Genomic DNA, 24,794 nt, shown 5'->3' with positions numbered 1-24,794 from the left:
TTACTGGAAGAAAGAGATCTTTGGGCTTGAGATCTTCCTTTCTTAGCTACCACTATTAGAAAGGAATTAGAGTGAAACTCAATGCTTCAAACACCACCATGGGATTCCATGCGATATTGTTTGTCCACAGATGTTGGTCACGCAAACATGTGGATAGCAGTACACAGGAGCCTTTTTTCTTTTCTGCTAAGGAGTCAAGCTCCTCCTCGTTGCAGGGAACCTCTGCTATGTTGAGAGCAAGTACCTACTTTCTGCTACAGAAAGCAAGGGACTCTAGAAATTGTCTTTTGCTCTTCCTTGGCACCAGGGCAAAGCTATGTGCTGAGCTGTATTGGTCTATTTGGAATGCTCAATCCCAGGCATGAATGGAAATCCCAAGGAGAGTGAGCAATTAGTCAAGGCTGAATGTACAGTTGGGCCTATGTTGGTGACACATACCAAAGTTCAAAGGGAATTATTTCTGTATTGCGACCTTGGCCTTGTTGCCTGTTTTAGCATTTCTTTCTTTCTAACCATTTGGTAAATTTGATTTCTTTCATTTTCTCCACAATCACATGATATTCAAACATCATTCCAATAAGTTTCTACTTGAAATAAGTAGAATCAACTTTGATATGCTCCACAGAGTCTTGATTTTAAGAGACTTTCTGGTGAGTTGTTTTAAATAAATAAAACCAGTCCTTACTGTAGAAATTCAAACAAAAGCTCATTTATATTTAAAATTTAAATTTTAAAACAGGACACACTGTTGTATCATTCTTTTACCTATGATATTATTTTCAGGTACATTTAGTAGGAATTTTGGCAGTTAAATCTTTTTAAGGCTTAAGAACAATCAAATTAAGTATCAATAATAAACATTAAAAGTAGCCTATGAGTATTACAGTGAATTTTACTAAATTCATCTACTATCAATAACAATAAATTTTACTCAAATTATTTTTTAAATGATATTGTAACTATAACCACTTTGATATGCAAAGTCATAGGAATAAAAGTCATAATAAAATAAAATAGATACACAAAATATTTACTTATATTATATACTAAAAATCTTACCAGATCACAGTTCCTCATAGGGTAATATTATATATACACATGTCAAACATAGAAAAATGTATATATTTCACTATTTAATAAATTTAATGTTAAATTTTAAAGTCAGATAACATCAGATTAAAGGCACACACCTTTAAACCTAGCACCCAGGAGGCACACATAGGCAGATTTCTGTGAGTTCCAGGCCATTACTTTAGAATTTAATTTTTTTGCTTTTTGATTAGGGTTCAGGGAAAGTGTATAAATGGCTGAAGCCTCTTAAGAAGCAGGTCCAATGCTGTGTTACAACTCTGGGAGGACCTAGGCTATTGTTATTCATCTTGGTTACCCACCATGATTAGATGATAAGACATTTTGATATACCCTAACTTCACAATGGAGAATAGGGAATGTGTTACACTGGGGAAGAGGTTTTGCTTATGTTCATGCAGGAGAAGAGAAATTATGGGTTCCTTCAAAACTAATAAAAATCAGATATGGCAGAGGAAGACCACCTGAAGACCTTGGCCACTCACAAGAAGAGAGACATCAAGAAGAGCAAACAGAACAGGTAACATAATTTGATAATCTATTTACCTGGAAACAACTCTAAAACTAATGAGACATAAAAATATGTCTCCAGCCAAAACTTCAACAATACTTGGCCAATAAATCCTTGGCTATATCCTCAAAAAATTTATTATGCCATTCTTTTAATTGGCATAGATAAAATTGGCTTACAGTTTAGTTTCATTCTGCACATTTCATACATTCATAATTTTAGAACTATATAATGCTTGTGAGAAATTACATGTTTGCAGAACAAAAAAAACTGGACACCAGAGATGCTGGATCAAACCTGACAGGATTCATTCTTCAGCATGCTGAGACATTGACACATCTGTTCCAGCATCTTGCACATTCCAGCATTCTGCTTGTTCCTACCTCAACTGCTTCAATTGCTGTTTCTCATCAAAGCCTGCTCCCAAAGGAACTTTGAAGAAAGCTGCAAATCTAATTACTCCAGCATTTTAGACTGTTCCACAGAGGACTTTTATTAAGCCTGAAATTTCTCAACATTCAAAGACTGGACCACAAATGTTATTGTTTGCTTAATTAACCAATTTTTCCCAATTTTCTTTGGGCCCCCTAACAGGATTTCTGCGTGTCCAAAAGGACGTCCAATTTTCCTTAAAGGGGGTTGGGTAGGTTTTTGGTTATTTTCTATGGCTACAAATGTTCATTGTCATTGGGAGATGTTTATAAATTATTAATGGTCTTATTCAGAGTGAAACAAGGTTAGACTCGGGGATTTCTCTCTTTTCTGTTTTCTATCTTTCCTTCTTAGATGAGGAGAAAAAGGGTTAAAAAGAAAGGAGTATACAGGGATATTTTATAGGAATACGACAAAAGGTAGATTATTGATTGAATCTACTCAATTTCGGGTTTTACTTGTTCTCAAATACGGTTAATTTTAACTCTGGTATAGGATTTTGCATATTGATGCAAAAATAAGTATTTTTTGATACATTGGTATAAGCTCTAGTATATTGATACAATTTCAAGGTTACTTCTAATACTTTTAAACTGCTTTCAAAAACTGGTTAGGATATTAAGTAAGGCAGGTTAATTGCTAGTTATTCAACTCATAGTCATGTCAGACACTAGTCTAATTTATCACAGGAGTATACATCCTAGGTTTAACAGATAGATATGATTTTGTAGACAGATCGATTATATAAAGATAGGTAGTCTTCAAAAACTTCAGAGACCTACAAAATATGGCATTTTAAAATGACTTTATTATTTTAAAGATTCTTTGACAATGAGAAAAGTCATCTCCTGGCAGCACCCCGCCTACCTGAAAGAAGATGATGAGCATTGAAGAACCTCCATATGGAGATGGCTTCAAATGTGGCAAACAAGCCACTTGGGTAAAGAAAATACCCTAGTGTCATGACAGAGAAATTCTGCCAAAAATGGGCAAGCTAATGCAGGACAAGTCGACTGCCGAACTCTGCTAAGACAGGGTAAGCAAGTCCTAAATAGTTCCTGCTTCACATATATGTCTGTCAAATATTCTGAGCAGAAGGCTGAAGATGATGCTCCAACATTATAGAGGGTTATGGGTGACTGTTCAGGCAGCAAACTGTCTCTGTCAATTTTTATTTTTTGGAAGCTGCTAACATGGACTTCCTATTTGCTCTAATAACTAATTTTATTCCTTCTCAAGTCTCTGATGAGGTTGAAAACCAAATAGTTATAGTGCCACAATTAAGCTTAAGTTGTTTAGAAATTAAGAAATCCTTTCAGGTAGGTAATACCAATAAGGATAAAAGTTAATTTACGTATAGAACTCTAAACTTGTCAAGATAGATAGGATAATCAGATACTTTCTCCTAAATTGCTAAATACACATGGACTGGACACTGCACATGTAAATTTTACCTAACAGTTTTCATAATTTCATAATTACTATTATATTGAAAGAAAAGGAGCCTTTTATTGGACTTAAAGGGTAAAATGTTGGTATAATGTTCTTTTGAAATGTATACACCTTACCCTTGTTTATTCAAATGCTGATTTCTCTCCCCCACTCTCTGGTTTCAATGTGGACATTGCATTGTGATACTTATTCTAAGCATCACCTGTCTCAACTTTGTGTAAACATGCCAAAATAAAGCAACTAGCCACAAAGCTGAACAATGAAAAAGGAAGCAGGAAGAGCGGGAGGAGCCAGAGGACAGGAAGGTGGGAGGCAGAGGAGAGAAGGGCAGATGAGAACTGGGAGAACAGAGGCAGAAGCAGAGATCTTGGAACGACGTGGAGAGATGGACTGGACCTAATATATCACTAAAAGCAAGTATAATGTGGGAAATTTAAATGTTGGGAAACTATGAGGGCTTGGAGGTTTAGGATGGAGTAACTATTGCTCAGCATTGTGTTCTAGGTTAATTAAATACATCATAGTCTCTGTGTGGTGATTTGTGTATACAGCTGTTTAGGATTAACAGCAGCTTTACCAGAAGATATATCAATAGTAAATATAAATCACCACCTACAATAATTAGATGATAAGACATTATTGGTGAAGACAAATTAAACCTTGGTTGCAGGACATGGAGAAATCAGGCTGGAACTGATCTACAACTCTTCTCCTAGCTGGCTAGCTTTCACAGTGTGGGAAGGTGACTAGTAGGCCACTACGAGGAAAAACTTGTCAGTGATACTACCCAGAAATGGATGCCGCATGCTACAATACCAGTCTGCCAGGCAAGGTGGTGAGCAGTGGCAAGATTGGATTTGAGGTCTGCTCCACCAAAAGGAATTTGTGCCTGGTACTGTAAAGTTGGCCAAATGCTCACAGCGAGGGAGTTTGCAGGTCAGGGGTGGCTTACTTACTATGGTTGTCTTGCCTAAAAGATGTGGTGCCAAATGCCTTCTAAATGTTTCTGATTATACCCACAGTGTACGGCTGCCCTCAGCCTCAGAGAAACTTCTTTCTGCAGGGGCATCAGCTAAAGCAAAAACTTGGAACAGGTTGAGGTGCTGAGTCAAGTAACCCTGGGGTGTTCAGCACTGTGAGGCTCAGAAGAGGAGTAGATAGAATGTAGGAGATGAGGACAGGAAGCAGTGCTGTCAAATGTTGTCATCTGGGCAACATGGCTGTTGCATGAAGTCCTAGCGGTCACGGTTATCTGCTTAAGGCTTGCACAGGGTCAAGCCAGTCGGCACTGCAGCAGGCATGGAAGAGGAGCTTACCAGGCTCCACTCATAGCAAAGGAGCTACTGGCAACTGATGGAAACTGACGAAGGAGGTACTTTTCTCACAGGATGCTGCCCAAGTTCTGATGGATGACTTCTGATCCATGAGCATGCCTCTAGCACTATTTGGACTAAATGAGTTATGAGTGAAGAAAACATGAAATTGGGAGAGGGCATGTTGAGGAGGGTCTTGGAGAAGTGGGAGGTAGACATGATTAAGATGCACTGAATTCATGTATGACAAGGTCAAAGAATAAAAAATATTCTACAAAAAAAGTCCTAGAGAATTTTGTTTTGTTTCTTTGGTCTTGTTGTTATTGTTTGGGTTTTTGTTGTTGTTGTTGTTACTGTTTGTTCTTGAGAGAGAGTCCGCTCTACATAGTCCTGGCTGTCTTGGAACTCACTAGGTTAACCAGGCTGGCCTCAAACTCACAGAGCTTCTTTGCCTCTGTTTCCCAAGTTCTGGGATTAAAGACATATGCTACTATGCCCAGATACCTCAGAGTAATTGAGAAGATAATCGTCTCCATTTTTAATTACATTTATTTGTGTGTGCACACGGCTCGCATGTGAAGGCCAGAAAACAACTTCTGAGTGCCAGTCTTCTTTGACTATGTAGGTCTCAGGGACAGGGCTAAGGTCGCCAAACTTGGTGACAAAGTGCCTTTACTCACTGAGCCACCTCGTTCACCCTGAACTTTTTCTTTAACTATATGTCTTTTGATTTACACAGTAGTTTTTACAGGTTTCAATATGCTTAAAAGTATGTATTATCACAGAAACCTGAAGAATGATGCAGCAAGCAAAATTACCTAAAATAAATAAGCAGAGTCAAAGAGAGAATTTAAAAAATTGGCTTCTAAAATGAATAGCATCTCCTATATTATAAACACACAATCATAAATCGTAGGGACACGCAGCCTAGGGGCCTTCCCTGTGTTCTGGGAACATAGCGCACAATGACTGCAGAGCTCTGTGAGCTTCTCCCTGTGAGAGCACTGGTGGCTAGTCTCTAAGGCAGAGTTGGCCCAAGAACAGATCAGACACAAACACCGCAAAAGAGCTTTAAATGACCGTTATGAAAAAAATTAGCAAACAGCCAGGGAAGTCAGGACTAACAGGTATATTTGCTTGTTTGTTTTTTCAGACAGGGTTTCTCTGTACATCTCTGGCTGTCCCAGAACTCACTCTGTAAACCAGGCTGGCCTTAAACTCAGACATTTGCCTGGCTCTGCCTCCCAAGTACTGGGATTAAAAAGGCGATAAGTAAGCCACCACTGTCCCAGCTTAAGCTGAGCACTTTGAGTGAGCAGAGAAGAAAGAGTCGCATGCGTGTGTGTGGTGAGAAGACCGTCTACATATTTATTAATCTATTTTTAATCTTTCCCCCACTAATGTCAGTTGAAAACTTAGTTTATAATTGGCAGAAAGATTCCTAAATGAACCTTATACTAATTGGCATTAAAACCATAGCTACTGCAGTAAGCACTGTAAGTACAGAACAAAAAGTACACAAATTTTAAAAATTCATTTGAAAGCTGATACAAAAACTGTTCGGAGAAAGTCACATGACAAAAATATCTGTTGAATTTTGCTTATTTTCAAGAAAGTATCAAGGGATATCCATGTCAACTGAAAATTCTGGTAACGCCATACATATGACTGCTATTTTCATGTTTTGCATTTGATGCAAACAATATTGAACTGTTTACATATTCATAAGTTACACTTTCAAATACACACCTGCCAACGGAACACACTGCTTTACATGTGTAATAGGGTTGTCTGCTCGTGTTCTCAAGGTCATAGAGTACAATCACACCATCTGAACCACCTGACAACATGCTGACAACAGAAAAGTCACATTAATTACTGTGAGAAGTCCACCTACTGATGATGACTTTGCAACTGCAAACCCTGACCCATACATACCCCAAAGTATTAAGATAGCAAGTTCAGTTAATTCTACAGACTTCAATAAACTGGAATTTCTTAACATTTATAAAAGCACAAATATAGAAAAACTCAATCTGTGATCATTTCAGGTATACCTCTATGACTGCAAAAAGATGGTAGAACTAAGACAGAAGACAGTTACTGAAGAAAGTAAAAGATTACAGTATCACTTTAAATCTTAAATCTGTGCTAAATGAAAACAAAATAAGCCTATTACTAAAAGTAGCTTTTGGTCCCTGGGGCAAGTTATATCACTTGTCTCTGCCTTTCAGCATTTGTAAAAATGGTGATGAAGTGAGGGAGGGACATTTTCACCTAAATGACAAAGCTGATGTGACAGTAAATGGAAGCTGGCTTTCTTTCTTTTATAAGTGTATTCATTCCCCTCACTTGTCCAAGTACCTACAATGCAAAAGGCACTGTGCTAAAAAACTCTGGACAGGGCTGGAGAAGTGGATCAGTGGTTAAGAGCACAGTCTGTTCTTCTAAAGGTCCTGAGTTCTATTCCCCGCAATCACATGGTGGCTACAATCATCTACAGAGAGATCTAGTGCCCTCTTCTGTCCTGGAACACCATATAAAAATAATAAATAAATCAAAACAAAACAAAACAAAACAAAACAAAAAACAAAATAAAACCTCTGGACAACTGGGAAGGTTACAGTCTAGTCTAGTCGAATACAGGGGAAGACCTATATTTGATCTCAAACTATGAGTTATAATTGAGACCACTGGTTTAGCTTGAAGCTTCAAGGATGGTAGTTAAAATATTTAAGCCAGTACCTGCAGGCAGAAGAGAAAGTAGCCAGCAGGGTGTGTAAAAGTCACGCTCTAGTGACCGAGATAAGGAATATACTGCTGAAGTATGGAAGGGAGAGGGGAGAGAGAAGAGAGGTCTAAGGGTATATACCCAGTCTGATTTTAGTAGCAAAGGGTGCTAAAAGGAAAAAGCTGTCTTCAAACCAGTTTACTACATTGATAGAGCCTGTAAATTATTTGATTCAAAAGCTTTGTAAAATGATTTTTAAATAGTAAAAGTAACATGTAATCATGTACTTGATAACAAAAGTTCTTCATATGAATTCAACTAATTTACAAAATTAACTTGTAAAATATTCTTAGCACTTCACATACTTTACCTATGACTCCTGCATCTGTGCAGGGCTATATTAGCTTCACTCGGGCTGTTTACCTTCCAATTATGATTTTGTTGTTTTCATAACATTACTTGAAATGATCTTTGAATTTGAAGCTGTGACATTTACTTTCAGTTTAGACAAAATAACAGGTGGTCAAGTGTGAAGTAAATTCAGAACAAGTCTACAAAAGGAAGGACTTTAATTTTTCCATGTATTGGCATACACACTATTTCACATTCAGTATTTTCACTCTTTCTATTTTCCTACCCTCATCGAGAGTACCAACTTTCATATTTTTTATAAGATGAAAATCTCTTTGAACAATGATCTCTTTTGGATCAAACTTAACTGCAAAAATCTTAGATCCTCTGAATTTTATTCCACTATTAAACAAAATATAGTTGCCCAATTAAAAACAGGTATGTACATCAAAGTAGTCTTCAGGAAACCAAACAACAGGGGCTTTTCCCAACCATGACTCCCTTTCTTTCCCTTCAGTTATTCACTAATGCAATTTTTTATAGTAGTCATTGACTTTCATTTCTGAACACTGCATAATTCATCACCCAAAAGTGTATCATGAATAAAGGAGCTTTGTTTTATTCATGATACCGACCTTAAATTCACCTTTGTGCTTCTTTGCTCCCTTGACATGTTCTGTTTCCTGTGATTTATGTTGGCAAAACCAAGGTCATTTGCTCTGCAATTTCGAGCTTAAGACTTTTAGACTGTATTTAAGAAAATTATTTATAATTGGTTTCTTTAGTGTGATATCAGCAGCCAAACCAATACCTAGATCCATAAAGTTATACATTTACATAAAGTATTGCTATTTTCTAGAATTAGTGGTCATCAACCCTTATATTTTTGTCCCTCTGATTATTCTGGCTATCTGATTTCACCTCAGTAGAATACAAGAGAAGGGCTAATGAGTACAGTACTCCAAGAATTCCTGTAAACCACTGACAAATGTCCACCTTTTTGGCCTTGAAAATCAGTTTGGGTAAATATAAAAGGCTTAATTCTCAGAGTATTTTAGATTAAAAAAATGATTCCTTTGGGCAAAAATCCCAAAGTCAAATTTCAGTGACAGTGTGACCCATACCCTTACACACTACAGTTGTAGATCTTACTCCAAGTAAAAACATTATTGAATTATAACTTCACATTTATTCTGCTTACTCACATGGGCATTATTTGTGGACTCCTGTCATGTGCAGTCTGGATCTTCTTAGCCTTTATTCTGTCTGTCTGTCTGTCTGTCTGAGTACCTTCATATCCTGTTCTTTTCCTTTTGGAGGGTTAGTGCTGGGATTGAACCTGTGCCCTCACACACGAGAGGCAAACACTACATCACTGAGCTACAGCTCACTCTTGACTTTTCCTCTCTTTCTGATCTTTATGTTCTCGCTGTTTTTTGCCTTCTATGTCTAAGGAATTACACCCTGTATACTTTTGCCTGTGTCCCTTATTCCTTGGTTCATTTCTGCAATATTCTTCATTTATTTCTAATTTCTCTTGGTTTGACAACTATGAGGTTAGTATTCTGCTAATCATGACCATATTAAAGAGGTAGGGTATTGTTTTCATATAGAAAAGAAAACTTACAAAAGATGAATAAGTTAAAAGAATTTAGAAAATATACAAATTTTAATCTTCATAAGGGTATGCAAATGTATTCTCTGTAATTGAACTTGTTAAAAATAGTTTATAGACAGTCTTCTTAAAATAACACCTAATCTTTGAACTAAGTCTGATCTAGCAGATCTATGTGTTCTGATTTTGCCTGTGGTTTTTAGTGCTTTAGCTATAGTATTCATAGTGGGTGAATAAATGAGTATAATTCTGAAGAATTTACACATATACTGATTTTTCTTAAAGAAGAGAAAATAGTCTTTTTTTCATTTCGACATATATTTTCAGCTTTATTTCTTTTTGCTACTAAACAGGATTAAAAGTGGTATATCTTAGCAAACAAAGAAATAAACAGTTGTAAAAGGGAAAGCTACTATGCTATGTGGCTCAGACTTTAATTTGATGCACCATGACACCATCTTCAGCCTACATTCTTCAAACACATCACACATAAACTGTAATCCACCAGCTCTTACTGTCTCTGTTAACTGGTTACTCACAGGTTATACAATCACTATGCCAAATGGCTGGCTGGAACATTGGTGTATCTTCCCTATTGGCTCCAATGACCAAAAGCAATCAGCTAACCTTTGTTCCTTGGATCTGCATATATTTTATCAATAAGTGCCCCTCAACTGTCTTTGAACAGGAAATAGTATGTTAAGCCTTGAAAAGCTGGGGGAAAAGAAAAGAATTATTGTGCAACATCTTTTAAATTTAGCCATGTGCTAAGTTGAGAACTGTTTACCACACATTTTTTAAATGCTATTGTTATAGCAGAAGGTGAAAGGAGAAAGTGCAAGTCTACCAAACCCACCTGGCTAAGTTTACTAGGAAATAAAAACTCTAGGACAACTACTAAATAGACCATAACATGAGAAACTACTTTCCTTAGGGTTTTTTATATACATGATCGAATTACGGACAGCATAAGGACTGATTTTGTTTTATTTCCCTGTCATGCTGGGGATTGAGTCCAGGGCCTTGTACACGCTAGGTGAGAGTCTGTTTCTGAACTACATCCTCGGCTAACATGATAGGCCGCGGGCCCACATGCCTTACCACCTTTCTTTTCTCCTCATTCTGCCCTAGATTAAACCCAGACTTTGTGCACGCAAGTCATACATTCTGCCACTGAGCTGCATCCTCCACCGAAACCCTCCACAATGAGTGGTGTGGTGTGACAATAGGTCATCCGTACAGGAACACATTCAGCTACAGTGTGGGCAATGGGGTGAAACAATTAAACATACTTTCAGTACAGATTTTCTCAAATTCTTATGACAAATAGGTTAAGCATGATCATTCCCATTGAATAGCTAAGACAATTGAAAACTGGAAAGGTTAAGTAAATTGCACAGGCTCACAGGGCTGGTACGTTAGAAACTCAGTAAGGTTGTTTGCTTCCAACTGAGTGTGCCAAACACATTTATGCTTTTTATAAGTCACTTCCCATTAGACTTCTTGAAAGTAACAACTGTATTTTAAAAGAGTACCCAAGACACCTCCTAGCATTTAAAAGCCTTCTGCATCAACATAAACTCCTGGTTTATAGGTTTAACGTGAATATATTTATGCCGCAGTAGTTTGGAGTTTTTATTTCAAATGACTAAATGCTATTCAACAAAGGCTACAATTTACAATTTAAAAATATTTTAAAGAGATCTTTACTAATAAATCTGAAAAGGCAAGATTTGACTGCATCTCACTTAGAAAGAACAGTGAAGATATAACTTACTATCTTCCTTCAACAGGCTCAATGTCAAGAGTGTTAACTCCACTGCCATGGATTCTTTCAACATCTCTATCTTTGTTTAGCTCCAGTCCCAGGACCCTTCAAAAATTAAAGAGAGAAAAAGATAAAACTTAACACTAGAAAAAATTTAACACAAATTGCTTATTTCCCCAAGATTACCACAAATACTCACGTCTTTACTGTCTTTCCACATTTAAAGGTGTTCATATTTTCAGTGGAAGCCTCTACAACACAAGCTACCAACAACCACATGCAAATGTCTCACTTGAAACATTACTTTAGATGAGAATGCCTCTCAACCTTCCTAATGCTCTCAACATTTTATACACTCCTCATGGTGTAGTGACCTCTGACCATAAAATTATTTTCACTGCTACTTCATAACTATAATTTTGTTTTTGTTATGAATTATAATAAAAACATCTGATGTGCAGGATATAGGAGACCCCCTCTTAAATTAAATGTCCTTTAAAATTATCTACGGATGAACTTTCAGGAAAAGTCCAAGTTCTGATAAACCTGACTGAGGACACCCAGTGGATAAAAGTTTGAATCACACAATTTAAAAAATTCTTAAGTGTAGAAATGCAAACTATATTCAACACTGCAGTTTAAACGAAGTGAATTATTTTCCTCTTCTCTCATTAGTGCCATTTTTTTTTTTTTAAAGCTTGTCTTTATTCTTCTGAGCTCTGCCTTAGGCCTAAACATGGAATTGCGAGGCCCAAATATGCAAATGTGTACAACAGTAACCAGCGGCCAAATTTTCTGGCTGAAGGACCAAGATGGGAGTTTCAACAAGTTGGGAAATCACAGCAAAGACAAAGATCAGGAAGTACACATCATAAATAATTTTCAAGCTCCATGACTCATCCTCTTTCCTGGATCTAATCCTGAACATCCAGCAAAAGACTTTCAAGAGTCAGCCAACTGCCACTTGTCACTGCCTGACCTATGAGTAGCATGCACCTGGGCAGACCTAAAAGGTTTAGAAACCATAGTCCACAGACAGAGGTGGGAACTGTAGCCTAAATCTAATCTAAAGTTACAACTGAAACAAAAACATCAGTATTCTTCATAGAGTAAAGAAGGACCTTGAGCCTAGTAACACTGTTCAAAATATTGAGGATACAATCCAAACATATTCTGTATATGAAGAATCACAGAAATTTCAACTTCCATAGAAGAAGATCAAGAGGATCCAAAGCTGAGATAACATGGGCTTTGGAGTTATGTGATGACTATTTCAAAGCAGCCACCCAAAACGTTTTGGCTACATAGTGAAACCCTGTCTTGGAAAACAAAACAAAACCCCACACGAAATTTTACAAAAATTAATAAATTAATAAAGGAATTATTTTGGCAGACAAAATAAAAGTCTGCCAAAGAAATAAGAAGCAGAAACATTGGACATGAAAGTCTAGTGGGACATAATGGGAGCAGCTAGCCATGAGAAGGCTCACAGTACTGCCCTCTGAGAAACTGGCATAGACTAGGAAAATCAATGAAGGTAAACTTCTGGACATAAACAAAAAAAGTAGTCTCAAGTGTCCTAGAGGTACACCCCTCCCCCAACACACACAAACAACCCTGACACTTCCTTTGGGATCCCTCACAGCTCTCCCAACACTGAAAAGGTAAAGGATAAAAGGCTGCTCCTGATCTAGCCTCAGAAGGGAGGGTGACCATCAGCCCAGTGTAGAGGAGAGGAGATCCTGCTTCACACCAAGAAGTGACCCAGCCAGGAGGAGGCAAGCACAGCTCAAAGAGTGCTTAATAAATCTCTTCTCCACATAGACACCAACTTCTCGGTTGGTGACAATGCATTGCAGTAAACAAGCATTAACCCTACTACTGTCCACTTTCCTATACACATTCGCTACAAACTGCCAATCTCCTCATTGATTACTAAGATTATCAGTTTGCTTTTTGTTGCTATGATGACACCACGATCAAGAGGAACTTGGGGAGGGAAAAGTTGACCAGGCTAACTGTCCCAGTCATAGTCTAACATCCGAGGGAAGTCTGGTCAAGAACTCAAGCAAGAGCAGAGACAGGTACCCCAGCAAAGCTCCTTCTCAGTTTGCTTTCTTATGTAAGAAAAGTCACCCAAGGATAGCAACCTTACTTTACAGTGGGCTGGACACTCACACCAATCATTACTCTATCTTAAATTGGGTGAAATTAAGATAGAGTGGACACACACACACACACACACACGCACACACACGCGCGCACACCTCTTTATTCCATTCTTTCTCGGGCATTAGTATTTAATCCTAACTGCACATGAGAATAACCTGGAAGCATAAAAAGTTCCACTGTCTCATAATTTGAACCAGAGCATCTCAGAGAACATTGGCACGGATGTTTTTTTATCCCTTAATCTCTTATAATTATCACCTTAGTCAGGCCTTAATGAATAGTATTTTGTTTAAAATCATTTCTTTGGCTTGGGTATTTCCTAAGTGGTCTGCTTAGTTTTTATAACATCAATTCTCTTATATTCATAGTTGAGACACTAAAATTGGATCATAAATAAGTAAAATTAGCATTAGCAGAGTCAGGAATTTTTTTTTTTTTCTGCTGTAAAGTTCCTCTAGTTTGGAAGAAAAAAAAAAAAAAAAGCAGCGAGTGTGTGGAGCCAAAGGTCATGGCCCAGCAGACTGGGTAGGTAAACTCTATGGAGAGGAGAAAGTAGATGCTCAGCTGGAATCGGGCTTCCAACGGTCTCTAATTCCTACGATTGGTGGCCTTAGGTAACTTGCTCGCTGTGAGCAAGCCAGAACTAGTGATTCAGTTCTGATTGACTAGACTAGGACAAAAAAAAAAAAAACAGATAAGAGAACACTTCTGAGAGATTATGTTACAAGGACAGGCCCCCTTCCCCCGAAGCTTGTTTTGTTTTGTTTACTTTGGTGAAAGCCAGTTGTCATGTTCTGGTATCCTACGGGATATTTCAAAATAGTGCAAAATTGCAAGTAGAGCTCTCCGTTGGGAAAATGTCGACTCTGCCACCAGCATTCAACTCACAAGCCATACACGCGAGAATCAAATTCCACCCACCCGATATTCTCCGTATCTCCTCATTCCACTTGTCACCTCCCTGCCCTGCATGTCCACCAGGTCTCTCCTGGAGCGACAGTTATCCAGTCGACCCCCTCTCGCTTTCAGCTTCATTCTTCAAGCAGGCAGCAAGCTACAGTGACTGTGACCTGCGTTCGGTCTTCATACTTTCCCCTCCAAGCACACGCGGGTCTTCCTCATCTGGCTCCTGCGACTTCCTCTTCGGCCCACTGGTCCTGCCACCCTAAGTCCCTGCTTCAGATCCCCACTTGTCACCGGAAGAGGAAGCGACAAGGCGTGCCTTACCTCCGTGTGGACTGCGCCCTACGCAGGCGAAGAGGGTCCTCCAAGCCCGACTGTCGAGCGGACAGAAAACTCAACATCTCGGCTGCACTCACCGGCCTGAGGCCTGGGTGCCGCCATGACAGGACTCGGAGCGCGTAACAACAAGGGCTCCCATTGGCCAATCGGCGATACGACGTGACCAAAGGGGAGCGGCGTTACTGGGAGGTGCAAGAACGGGACATGGGCGGGGCCTCGCGTGGGCGGGGTCTCGTGGCCGGAGCAGAGTCGCAAGTCCCTACTCGAGCCGCGCTCCGGCATGGGCTGGCTGCGGGGTGTGCTGCGCCTTGTGTCGGGCGCCGTGTCGAGGGAGGTGAGGGAGCTCGTGGGCACGGACCATCTCGGGAACAAATACTACTACATCGCCCCGTACAAGAACTGGAGAGGTGAGAGCGTGAGCGTCCCGGGCGGGTAGCAGCCGCCGCACTCTCTGGGGCCGGGCCTCGGGTGTCCTGACCCCTGTCCCGGGTCCGAGGGCTCGGTAGTTTGCCTTGGACGACGGAGTCTGGACCACGTCCTCCGAGGTCTGTCAGAGGGGCTGAGCGAGGAGTCTCGGGAAGCTGTTCTAAGAGTTTATCTTTCCCAAGTGGCGCAGTGGCTGGGGCGGTCGCCCCATCGGTCGCCTTCCTAGTAGCATGAAGTATCTGGACACACCGATCCTTTCTAATAAACGGTTCCCATTTCCTTTCCCGGTCAATTTCAGAAACGCATGTCTACAGCTGTTTTCAAGAAGTGGAACGGGTTGTTACGGGGAGTTAAGCGAGGTTTCCTTTTAGCCAGGAGGTGTTGGCTCACGCCTTTAATCCCAGCATTTGGGGAAGTAGAGGCAGGGCTCTTGAGTTCGAGTTCAGCCGGTACCCAGAGCGAGTTCAAGGACAGCCAGGACCACCCAGAGAAACCCTGTGGGGGAGGGGGGGAGGCCAGGGGAGAAGATGTTCATTTCCTTCCTTCCCTCCTTCTCTCTCTCCCTCTTTCCTTCTTTTCCTCCTTCCCTCCCTCCCAGATATGAAAGAGAAAGAAGTTGGGTTAGAGCCTAAGCTCTGACTGAGGCAGCTGAGGGACAAGTCAGTCTCTCCTTGTCTCTAGACTCAGCCGGTAAAGGCAAGCGGATCTCTGAGTTCCAGGTCAGCCTAATCTACAGAGCAAGTTCCAGGACAGCTAGAACTACACAGAGAAACACTGTCTTGAAAGAAACCACAATGACGGCAACAACAACAAAAAAACAAAACACAACAAAAAAACAACAAAAAACCCAAACACCCAAAAATGAAAGAAAGAAAAGAAACAAAGTGATGGTACCATTTTATTCCCCCACCAGAAATGCTAAAGGGTTCAGTTGTCTCACATCCTCGTCAACACTTGGTATGTCCACTCTCCTCAATTTAGTCAACTAGTTAGTACATAGAGGTGAATAGTTTTTCTTTACTGTTCATTTTACTACTAATAAGTTGAGGTTTGGTTTTGTTTGTTGTTTTCAAGGACTGAGTAAATGGCCCATTGGATTTCAGCACTTGATCAGCAAACAGGAGGCGATGAGCCTCAATGTCCAGCATCCACATAAAAAGCAAGGCATGGATATATGTACCCAGCACCCTAGCTTTGTGGGCAGACAGGCAGCTCTGAAGGGTGGGTGGCAGATGGTCAGCCAGCCTAGCCAGTAGGCAAATTTCCAACCCAGAGACAGCGGGTATAGAGGAAGATCCTGCCATCCAGCTCTGGCCTCTACACTTGTGTGCAGGCATGTACACTGGCACAAATCAGACGTGTGCAATGCACAGCACATACACAGCAGAAATTTTCTGTTCAAATTCAAGTGCTATAAACTGGTTACACACTTCACATTTTGACATGCTGGAGATTCATCTAACTTCATCATAGTCAGGATACAGAACATAGTTATCAACCTTCAGCATCTCTCACATGCTAGCCCTTAGTAGTTATTCTCTCACTTGGTAACCTTGGTAACTGATCTTTATGTCAGAGTTTTCTCTTGTTGAGAATATTATGCCTTGTATAATTTTTGGAGAGTCATAGCATATATAACCTTTTGAAAATGTTACCTTCCATTCAGCATACCAATACCTTCAAGATTCATTGAGATATCAGCAGTTTATTATTGCTGCCTATTCCCTGTCAAGAATACACCATAGTTTGTACATTTACCCACTAAAGGATGGTTGGGCTGCTTCCAGATTTTGGTGCTTATGGATACGGTTGCCACAAACATTCATGTATATTTTTGTGTGAACATTAATTTTCATTTCCCCAGAGGCATGACTGATTCTTAGCCTTTTGCTATCATCTGGTTTCCAAATGAGCTCAGTAGTTCCAGCTTGCCCCATAAAATGTGCATAAAATACTCATCTGGCATCATAAGACATTTTTGGAGCTCAAGAAAAATAAATTGGATGATGGTGCTTTAAGAGAGTGAAATTTAATGTCACAATCAACCTGAGTTAATTTTGGGTTGCTTTTGTTTGGTTCTTTGATTTCTTTTTTCACTTATTTTCATCATAGGGGATGTGCATATATTTTGTTGTATTTGTTTGGAGGTTTATTGTGTTTAATATTATGAAGGATACTTTTTTGTTGTTTTTGTTTTTGTTTTGTTTTCTTCATTGAAACAGCTTCACTGTATAGAGCTTTGGAACTGTATAGAACCTGGAACTCACTGCGTAAACCTGATTGGCCTTGAACTCAGAGTTGTCTTCCTGCCTTTGCCTTTTGCCTCTCCAGTGTTGGGATTTTTATTGACCGTATGCTTGTGTGTGTGTGTGTGTGTGTATACACCTGTATCTGTATATAGAAGCCACAGATGAGTGTGAACTGTTTTTTCAGTCACCACCTACCTTATTTTTTGAGGCAGGGTTTCTATATGAGCTCTGAGCTCATGGATTCAGCCTGATTGCTTAGCCAGCTTGCCCTGGGGATCTTCCTGTCTCCTCCTCCTCAGCACTAGGATTACAGGCACATGCTACTGAGCTGGCTTTTTACACAGGTGCTGGGGATTTGAACTCAGGTCCTCACACTTGTACAGCAAGCACTTTACCCAGCTTCTAACCCAGCTTCTAAAATTCCCTTTGTAAGCTTAATAGTTCCTTGCTTGTTCCCTGTTAGATTCTTTTTATGAGTGGATCTTAAGATTGTTTTCTCTCACAAACTGAAATACATTGATTGGCTTTTAATTAATATTGACTTGTTTATTTATTGTGGGCACGATTGTGCCACAGTGCACTTATGGATATCAAAAGATGGCTTGGGAGAGAAGACAGTTCTCTCCTTCAACTCTGTGGGTTTGGGGGTTCCAACTCCAGTCGTCAGGCTTAGAAGCAAGCACCTTTGCTTTCGGAACCATCTCCCTGGCACATGGACTTTATTTTTAGATCAGTTTTAAGCTTACAGAAAAGCTATTTGAAAGCTACTAACATAGTCTCTTTTTTCCTCTCCCATACTCTGCCACTACCAGTGTCTTGCATTAGTGTTTTCACCATTTTCTCCTTCCCACTTCATCTCTAGAGATCATTTAGTGTTTTTACATTTTTTTAAAATTTTTATTAATTACAGTTTATTCACTTTGTATCTAACCTGTAGCTCCCTCCCTCTAGTCCCTTCCCAATCCCACCCTTCCTCCCTCCTTCTCTACCCAGGCACCTCCCTCAGTCCACTAATAGGGGAGGTCTTCCTCCCCTTCTATCTGACCTTAGCCTATTATCAGGTCTCATCAAGAGTGGCTGCATTGTCTTCCTCTGTGGCATGGTAAGGCTGCTTCCCCCCCAATCCCCCTCCAAGGGGAAGGTGGTCAAAGAGCAGGCCAATCAGTTCATGTCAGAGACAACCCATGTTCCCATTACTAGGGAACCCACTTGGACACTGAGCCGCCATGGGCTACATTTGTGCGGGGGTTCTAGGTTATATTCATGAATGGTCCTTGGTTGGAGTATCAGTCTCAGAAAAAGACCCCTGTGTCCAGATTTTTTTGGTTCTGTTGCTCTCCTTGTGGAGCTCCTTTCCCCTCCAGTTCTTTCTATCTTCCCCTTCTTTCGTAATATTCCCTGCACTCTCCCCAAAGTTTGGTTATGAGTCTCAGCATCTGCTTTGATACACTGCTGGGTAGAGTCTTTTAGAGGCCCTCTGTGGTAGGCTCCTGTCCTGTTCCCTGTTTTCTCCCTCTTCTGATGTCCACCCTCTTTGCCTTTCTGAGTGAGGATTGAACATCTTACCCAGAGTCGTCCTCCTTGCTTAGCTTCTTTAGGTGTACAGATTTTAGTATGTTTATTGCATATTATTTGTCTAATATCCACTTATGAATGAGTATATACCCTGTGTGTCTTTCTGCTTCTGGGATACCTCACTATCATTGGACTGGGGGAGGGGCATAGGAGAAGAAGGGGGAGGGAAGTTGGGATTGGGAGGAGATGGGGAAGGGGGCTACAGCTGGGATACAAAGTGAATAAGCTGTAATTAATAAAATTACAATTAAAAAATGGGGTACAGAGCTAAACAGAGAATTCTCAATAGAGGAATATCGAATGCAGAGAAACAAAGAAATGTTCAACATCCTTAGTCATCAAGGAAATGGAAATCAAAACGACCCTGAGATTTCACCTTACACCCATCAGAATGGCTAAGATAAAAAACTTAAGTGACAACACATGCTGGAAAGGATATGGAGAAAGGGGAACCCTTCTCCATTTCTGGTGGGAATGTAAACTTGCACAGTCACTTTGGAAATCAATCTGGCATTTTCTCAGATAATTAGGTATAGCACTTCCTCAAGATCCAGCTATACTGCTCCAAGGCATCTATCCAAACTATGTTCAAGTATACAAGGACATTTGCTAAAACGTGTTCATAGCAGTTTTATTTGTAATAGCCAGAATCTGGAAACAACCCAGATGCCCCTCAGTTGAGGAATGGATACAGAAATTGTGGTACATTTACACAATGGAATACCACTCAGCATTTAAAAACAAGGAAACCATGAAATTTGCAGGCAGATAGTGGGAACTAGAAAAAGATCATCCTGAGTGAGGTATCCCAGAAGCAGAAAGATCACTTACTTTTTAATGTCTTTGCACTTTACTTTTTCCAAGAGCCAGAGTTCAATTATATAGTATATAACTATTTAGATTGGTTTTTCACTTAGTAATATGCATTTATATTGTTTCTGTGTGTGTGTGTGTGTGTGTGTGTGTGTGTGAGAGAGAGAGAGAGAGAGAGAGAGAGAGAGAGAGAGAGAGAGAGAGATAATGGTTTGGGTGTTTTGCCTATTTGTTTGTCTATGCTCAATGTGCATGTAGTACCTGAGGAGGCTGAAAGAGGGTCAGGTCCTGTGGAGCTGAAGTTAAAAAGGGCAGAGTGAGATGCCATGTGGGTGTTGGGAACCGAAACTTAGGCCTCTGGAAGAGCAGCCAGTGCTTTAACAGTTATTTATTCTGCCCCCACCCCTGTGTGTGTATGCCGTATGTATGTGGGTGCCCACAGAGGCCGGAATTGGACAGAGCATCCTCTGGAGCTAGAGTTATAGGAGGCTGCTAGAGGCAGGGCACTGATTTAGTGACGGTTCAGACCTATTGATGGAACTTTGATCTGTTTCCTAGCATAGCTGTAAGCCTCTTTTATTTATAAATTGAATAGGATTTGGGAAGATAATAGGTAAACATTAATCAGTGGTTTTATTCATTTGAATTTTACACATTCATATTGTAAGACAAATAAAACGTATTTTCATCATTCCCAGTGTCCCATTACCTGCAGTCTTTCTCCTGTATTTTCATGAGCTTAAATTAACCATAGTTACCGTTCTTCCACTGAACGCTGGTTATTTAATATCTTTACAACTAGGTCATGTTCTCGTTTTAAACACGGGGTTATTGTTTCATTTCTCCATATTTAACTGAGCTTCCTGTGTGTGCCTGGGTATAGAGTGGGCACCGCAAAAGCAGCTATTAAGTGAACTGAGGTATCTTTTGGGCCAGAACCTAAAAGTCAAAACAGGACAAACTACTTAGATGTATGTGGTTCTAAGAATCTTAGAATAGGTAAGTAAGATACTGTTCAATAAATAAGCCAAATTAGCCTTGGAAGAATAAATGTTCTTACCAAGAATAAGAGTACCTGTCCATGGTGTAACCACCTTCTAGTGTAGGTCAGGTACAGACCTGCCTTTCTCAATGCCAAATTGAGTTTTATTAAATCATCACACTTCTGCGTATATACTTAGCCTTATAGTGTCCTTTTAGAATCATTGCCTAATTATTCAAAACCTGCATGGCCCACTGTTGTGTGTACAGTAATGACACATTGGTTTAGAAGCTCTCACCTCAGCCGATTATTATTATTATTATTATTATGTAATGAATTATGTAATGATCATTATTATGTAATGAATTGCTGTTAATAGAAGCAGTTGCAGAGATTTTATTTGTTTTATTAAATAATTGGAAGGTGGTAGTCCAATTTCTCTTGAGTGTGGTACTTGACTCAAGGTCCAGCAGGTGGCAGCATTGTTCCAAAAACATCAAAGTTGACAGTTTTACTACTTTTTACTTTAAACTGATTGAAAGGAACCATTGCCTTCCCCACCACACCCAGGTGGAATCAGAGCATTTATTTACCCAAACAGCAGCAGCAGCAACAACAACAACAAAACCCATAATGAAAATAGAAGAAAAACTGAAATACATAAGATGGACAGAGAATAATGGACAATATGGCAGTAGTAAATGCTTTGAGATAAGTAGTTTTCCTCAAAGATTTCATTTTTTTATTGTTTCCTAAATAACCTCGATTGTGTACAAAGTTTATACACTTAAATACTGATTGTATTTCATCAAAAGAGGAAAGACCCACTGTTTGCCCTGTACTCCATGACTGAGTTCCTGTCTCATATGTCTATATCACATTTGCAACTACAACAACAAAACGTGAGGATGAGGTGTTGACAGTCATGTGTGCCAGTCATTTACAGTGGCTTTAAATGAGCCTCAGCAACTGTGGTCTATTCCGATTTCCATGCCAGCATCTTTGAGCTGAAATGGAAACTAGTTATGGGTGGTTGACATGTCTGTTTTTAAATGAGGCTGAAAGTATGTTCTGGAGTTGAATTGCTAGTTCTCTGGGTCTTTGAGGGTTTGATTGATTGGTTTGGTTTTTTGAGAAAGGGTTTCTCTCTGTACCTTGGGCTGTCCTGGAACTAGACCTGTAGACTCACAGAGATCCTCCTGCCTCTGCCTCTGCTTTAAATCTCTGAAATTAAAGGCATGCAGCACCACAGCCTGCCGTGTTTGAGGGTTTTGCATTGTTAGGACAGCAATGTCACTATCAGTCAGAGCGATCACAGTAATTAGTAAATACAGCTCCTAGACACAGTACTTAACACCTGTCATGAGACGCTGCATTGGTGGGAAAATCACAAGAATTAAGAAAAACGATAGTGCTGTGCTCTTAATAACAGAACCCAACTGTATGGTGTTCACACAGAGCCCAGTTTCTCTGCTGTTTTAAGTCAGACAGATACAGTATTTGTCTTCTGACTTTCAAAGTGATACTCGGTTCAGCAAGTCATTTCTGCTGCTGCCTGAGGCTGCGTCTAAGTTCCTTTACAAGTGACCAAACTGAGATGCTGGTCTTAGAGATCACAGTTGAGTGAGGACTGGGGTTGAGAAATAGCTTTAGAATTATGTGCCAGGTTTCATTATTCAACCGTTAGAATAATTTTTTCTAACCTAAGCTTTATTCTAAATCTATTTTTACAAAATGGTGAGGGGAATATATACATTTAAAAATAGAGTGCATAAAGCGTTCTAAAATAGCTTGAATAATTTCAGTCAGGCTGTCTCTACTTTAATCTTGCATTCCATCTGGCTAGTGACTCCATCTAGTGGTCCAAGTAAGAAACTGCACCCTTTTCCCAAGATGACTAAGTTTTTTCCACCTTAGTTGAATACTTAAATTTATATTGTCTTACTTATTAAGACATAACTCATTTAATATGTATTAGTTGTGTCTCTCTAGGGCTTTTCTCTGAAAACTATTTCCCCCTTTTTAATGTATCTTCTGTGTTTCCTTCTTCAATGTTGGTGCCACTTTAAGGTTCAGAAGCCATTTTTATAACGTATGAGTAAATAAAAATCTTAAATACATTTAAGGGGCTCATGACTGTAAACATTCAATAACTCTTACAATATGTATATATGAAGAGTTTTATGATGGCAGTGTAAGAAAGGGAGACGTTTGTGATGAAAAGTGAGGTGTAAGATCTTCAGGGAAATTGACTAATTACAACTGTAAGATGATCGCTAATATTAAGAATGAATTATCAGTCTGCCTCTCCAACAGCTTTATTGAGGTTTCTTTTGTAAAAATTGTATGTAGCTATGGTGTTCAAGGTGATGTCTTGGCACATGTGTGCATATTGTGGAGTAAGTAAATCAATCTAATCAAATCCCTCACATCATCTTGAAAAGATATTTCAGAGATTCTACTTTATAACTTACTATGAATTTTTTACATTTAATTTATTGTTTGAAAATTTACCTGCCTCTCCTTTTCCTTCCTTGCCACCTCCCCCACTTCTGAAATTCAGTTCTTATTCTTTATTGTAACATACATAAAACCTGCTGAGTTTATTTAGTGCTACTCATATGTATTTGTCGTTAGGGCTGACCATTTGGAATTGGATCAAGAATGTGTTCTTTGAGAACCGCATACACGTATACAATGAAATATGATCACATGCACCTCTTTGCCACCCTTCCTCAGACTTCTGGAATTCTAGTTTTAATTAGCATATAAAGTAATGCTGATTGCGGCATTCTTATACACTGTTTTTGCTGCTGCTCCTCCTGCACTCCCCTCCTGCCTCCTTGTCCCCCACTGCCTGCTGCCTTCCTCCCTCAGTGCTAACCCTGTGCTTTCATGTTGTGTGTATTCTATTACCCCTATCCCACTTCTTAAGACCACTTTCCCTTCTCCTGGTTCTCTTTCTAGTTTTATGACCCGCAGCCACGCTCACACATACATACATGAAAATTAAAATCTGGGCTCCTCATATGAAAGAAAACACATGGTATTTGTCTTCTGAGTCTAGGTTACTTTGTTAACACAATAACCTTCCAGTTCCATCCATTTTCCTACTGATTCATGGTTTCATTTTTCTTTACAGTTGGATAAAATTTAATTAAACAAGTATGCCCTATTACCTTTCTTCACTCATGTTGATGAATATCCAGGCTGGTTCCATTTCCTACCTATTGTGACTGTGCAGCAATGAACGTAGATGCAAGTCTGTCTCCAGCATGCTGTAGAGTCTTTGGGAACACGCCCAGAAACTGCATTCCTCCCCACCCTCATGTGTGTTGACTCATACTGGTTATTTTATTTTTTTAAAAAGATTTTTCATTATTTCCATATATGGGTGTTTTGCTGGCATGTAAACATGTGTGCCACATGTTTGCCGTGCCCAGGGAGGCCAGAAGAGGGTGTCAGGTCCCCTGGAGCTGGAGTTACGGACAGTTGTGAACTGCTGTGTGGATGCTGAGAATTGAACAAGGTCCTCTGGAAGAGCATCTGGTGCTCTGGCCTTCTGAGCCATCATCTCTCCAGCCCAGCACAGTAGCTTTGTTTATTTTTAAACATAGACCCTTTGACAAAGTTATGATAACACGTGACATCAAGTCACATTTGTTTCTTTAAATGAGAGTAGTAAGTGTTTTTCTTTTTCATTTCTGGCAAAATTTGAGGGAATTGTCATTTCTTGTAAATATTTGTAATAATCTTTATTGTATTCATTATCATTTGAATTATTTTCATATTCCTGTCTTGCTGTGGTATCTTGGTCATAATCCTACTTAGAGATCCGTAGTTTTCTTGTGATTTTATAATTCTTCTGTAGACTTCGTGAAGCTATCTTTCACAAAATTCCACAAAACTCATCTTCTGATATATTTTAAATACCAAAAATTGGGGAGATGGATTTTAAATAGGGGTACCCTTGAAGAATGGGTTGGCACTGTAATGTTGAATAAGTGGGCAGAGGTCTGGTGTTGGAAGTGATGCATTTTTATTTTGGATATACTGTTAATGATCATAGACAA

The 24,794-nt window shown here is 39.5% G+C and overlaps 2 protein-coding genes across 11 annotated transcripts in view; one reads left to right on the top strand and one right to left on the bottom strand.

Annotated features, from left to right (window-relative positions):
- The window catches only part of Ercc8 (ERCC excision repair 8, CSA ubiquitin ligase complex subunit), a 44,449-nt gene extending 29,634 nt beyond the window's left edge, over window positions 1-14,815 (bottom strand). For 5 of the 8 annotated variants that reach the window (XM_021632756.2, XM_021632757.2, XM_060385699.1 and 2 more), the window contains exons 1-3: window positions 14,662-14,815; window positions 11,272-11,367; window positions 6,547-6,648 (exon numbers count right to left, since the gene is read on the bottom strand). In XM_021632756.2, coding sequence (XP_021488431.2) covers window positions 6,547-6,648; window positions 11,272-11,367; window positions 14,662-14,738 — 275 coding nt within the window. In that variant the 5' untranslated portion in view covers window positions 14,739-14,815. Of the gene's footprint in view, window positions 1-6,546; window positions 6,649-11,271; window positions 11,368-14,355; window positions 14,610-14,661 lie in introns of those variants that run through there. The other 3 variants (XM_060385698.1, XM_060385701.1, XM_060385700.1) reach the window with 3 other exon arrangements.
- A 66-nt stretch (window positions 14,816-14,881) lies between these two features.
- Ndufaf2 (NADH:ubiquinone oxidoreductase complex assembly factor 2) overlaps window positions 14,882-24,794 on the top strand; it is a 119,595-nt gene continuing 109,682 nt past the window's right edge. For 2 of the 3 annotated variants that reach the window (XM_060385703.1, XM_060385702.1), the window contains exon 1: window positions 14,882-15,083. In XM_060385703.1, the coding sequence (XP_060241686.1) occupies window positions 14,957-15,083 (127 nt within the window). In that variant the 5' untranslated portion in view covers window positions 14,882-14,956. The remainder of the gene's footprint in view (window positions 15,084-24,794) is intronic. The other variant, XM_021632761.2, reaches the window with a different exon arrangement.

This window comes from Meriones unguiculatus, chromosome 6 (genome assembly GCF_030254825.1).
Source record: "Meriones unguiculatus strain TT.TT164.6M chromosome 6, Bangor_MerUng_6.1, whole genome shotgun sequence".
NCBI lineage: Eukaryota > Metazoa > Chordata > Mammalia > Rodentia > Muridae > Meriones > Meriones unguiculatus.
This window is presented reverse-complemented; position numbering and strand designations above follow the sequence as displayed.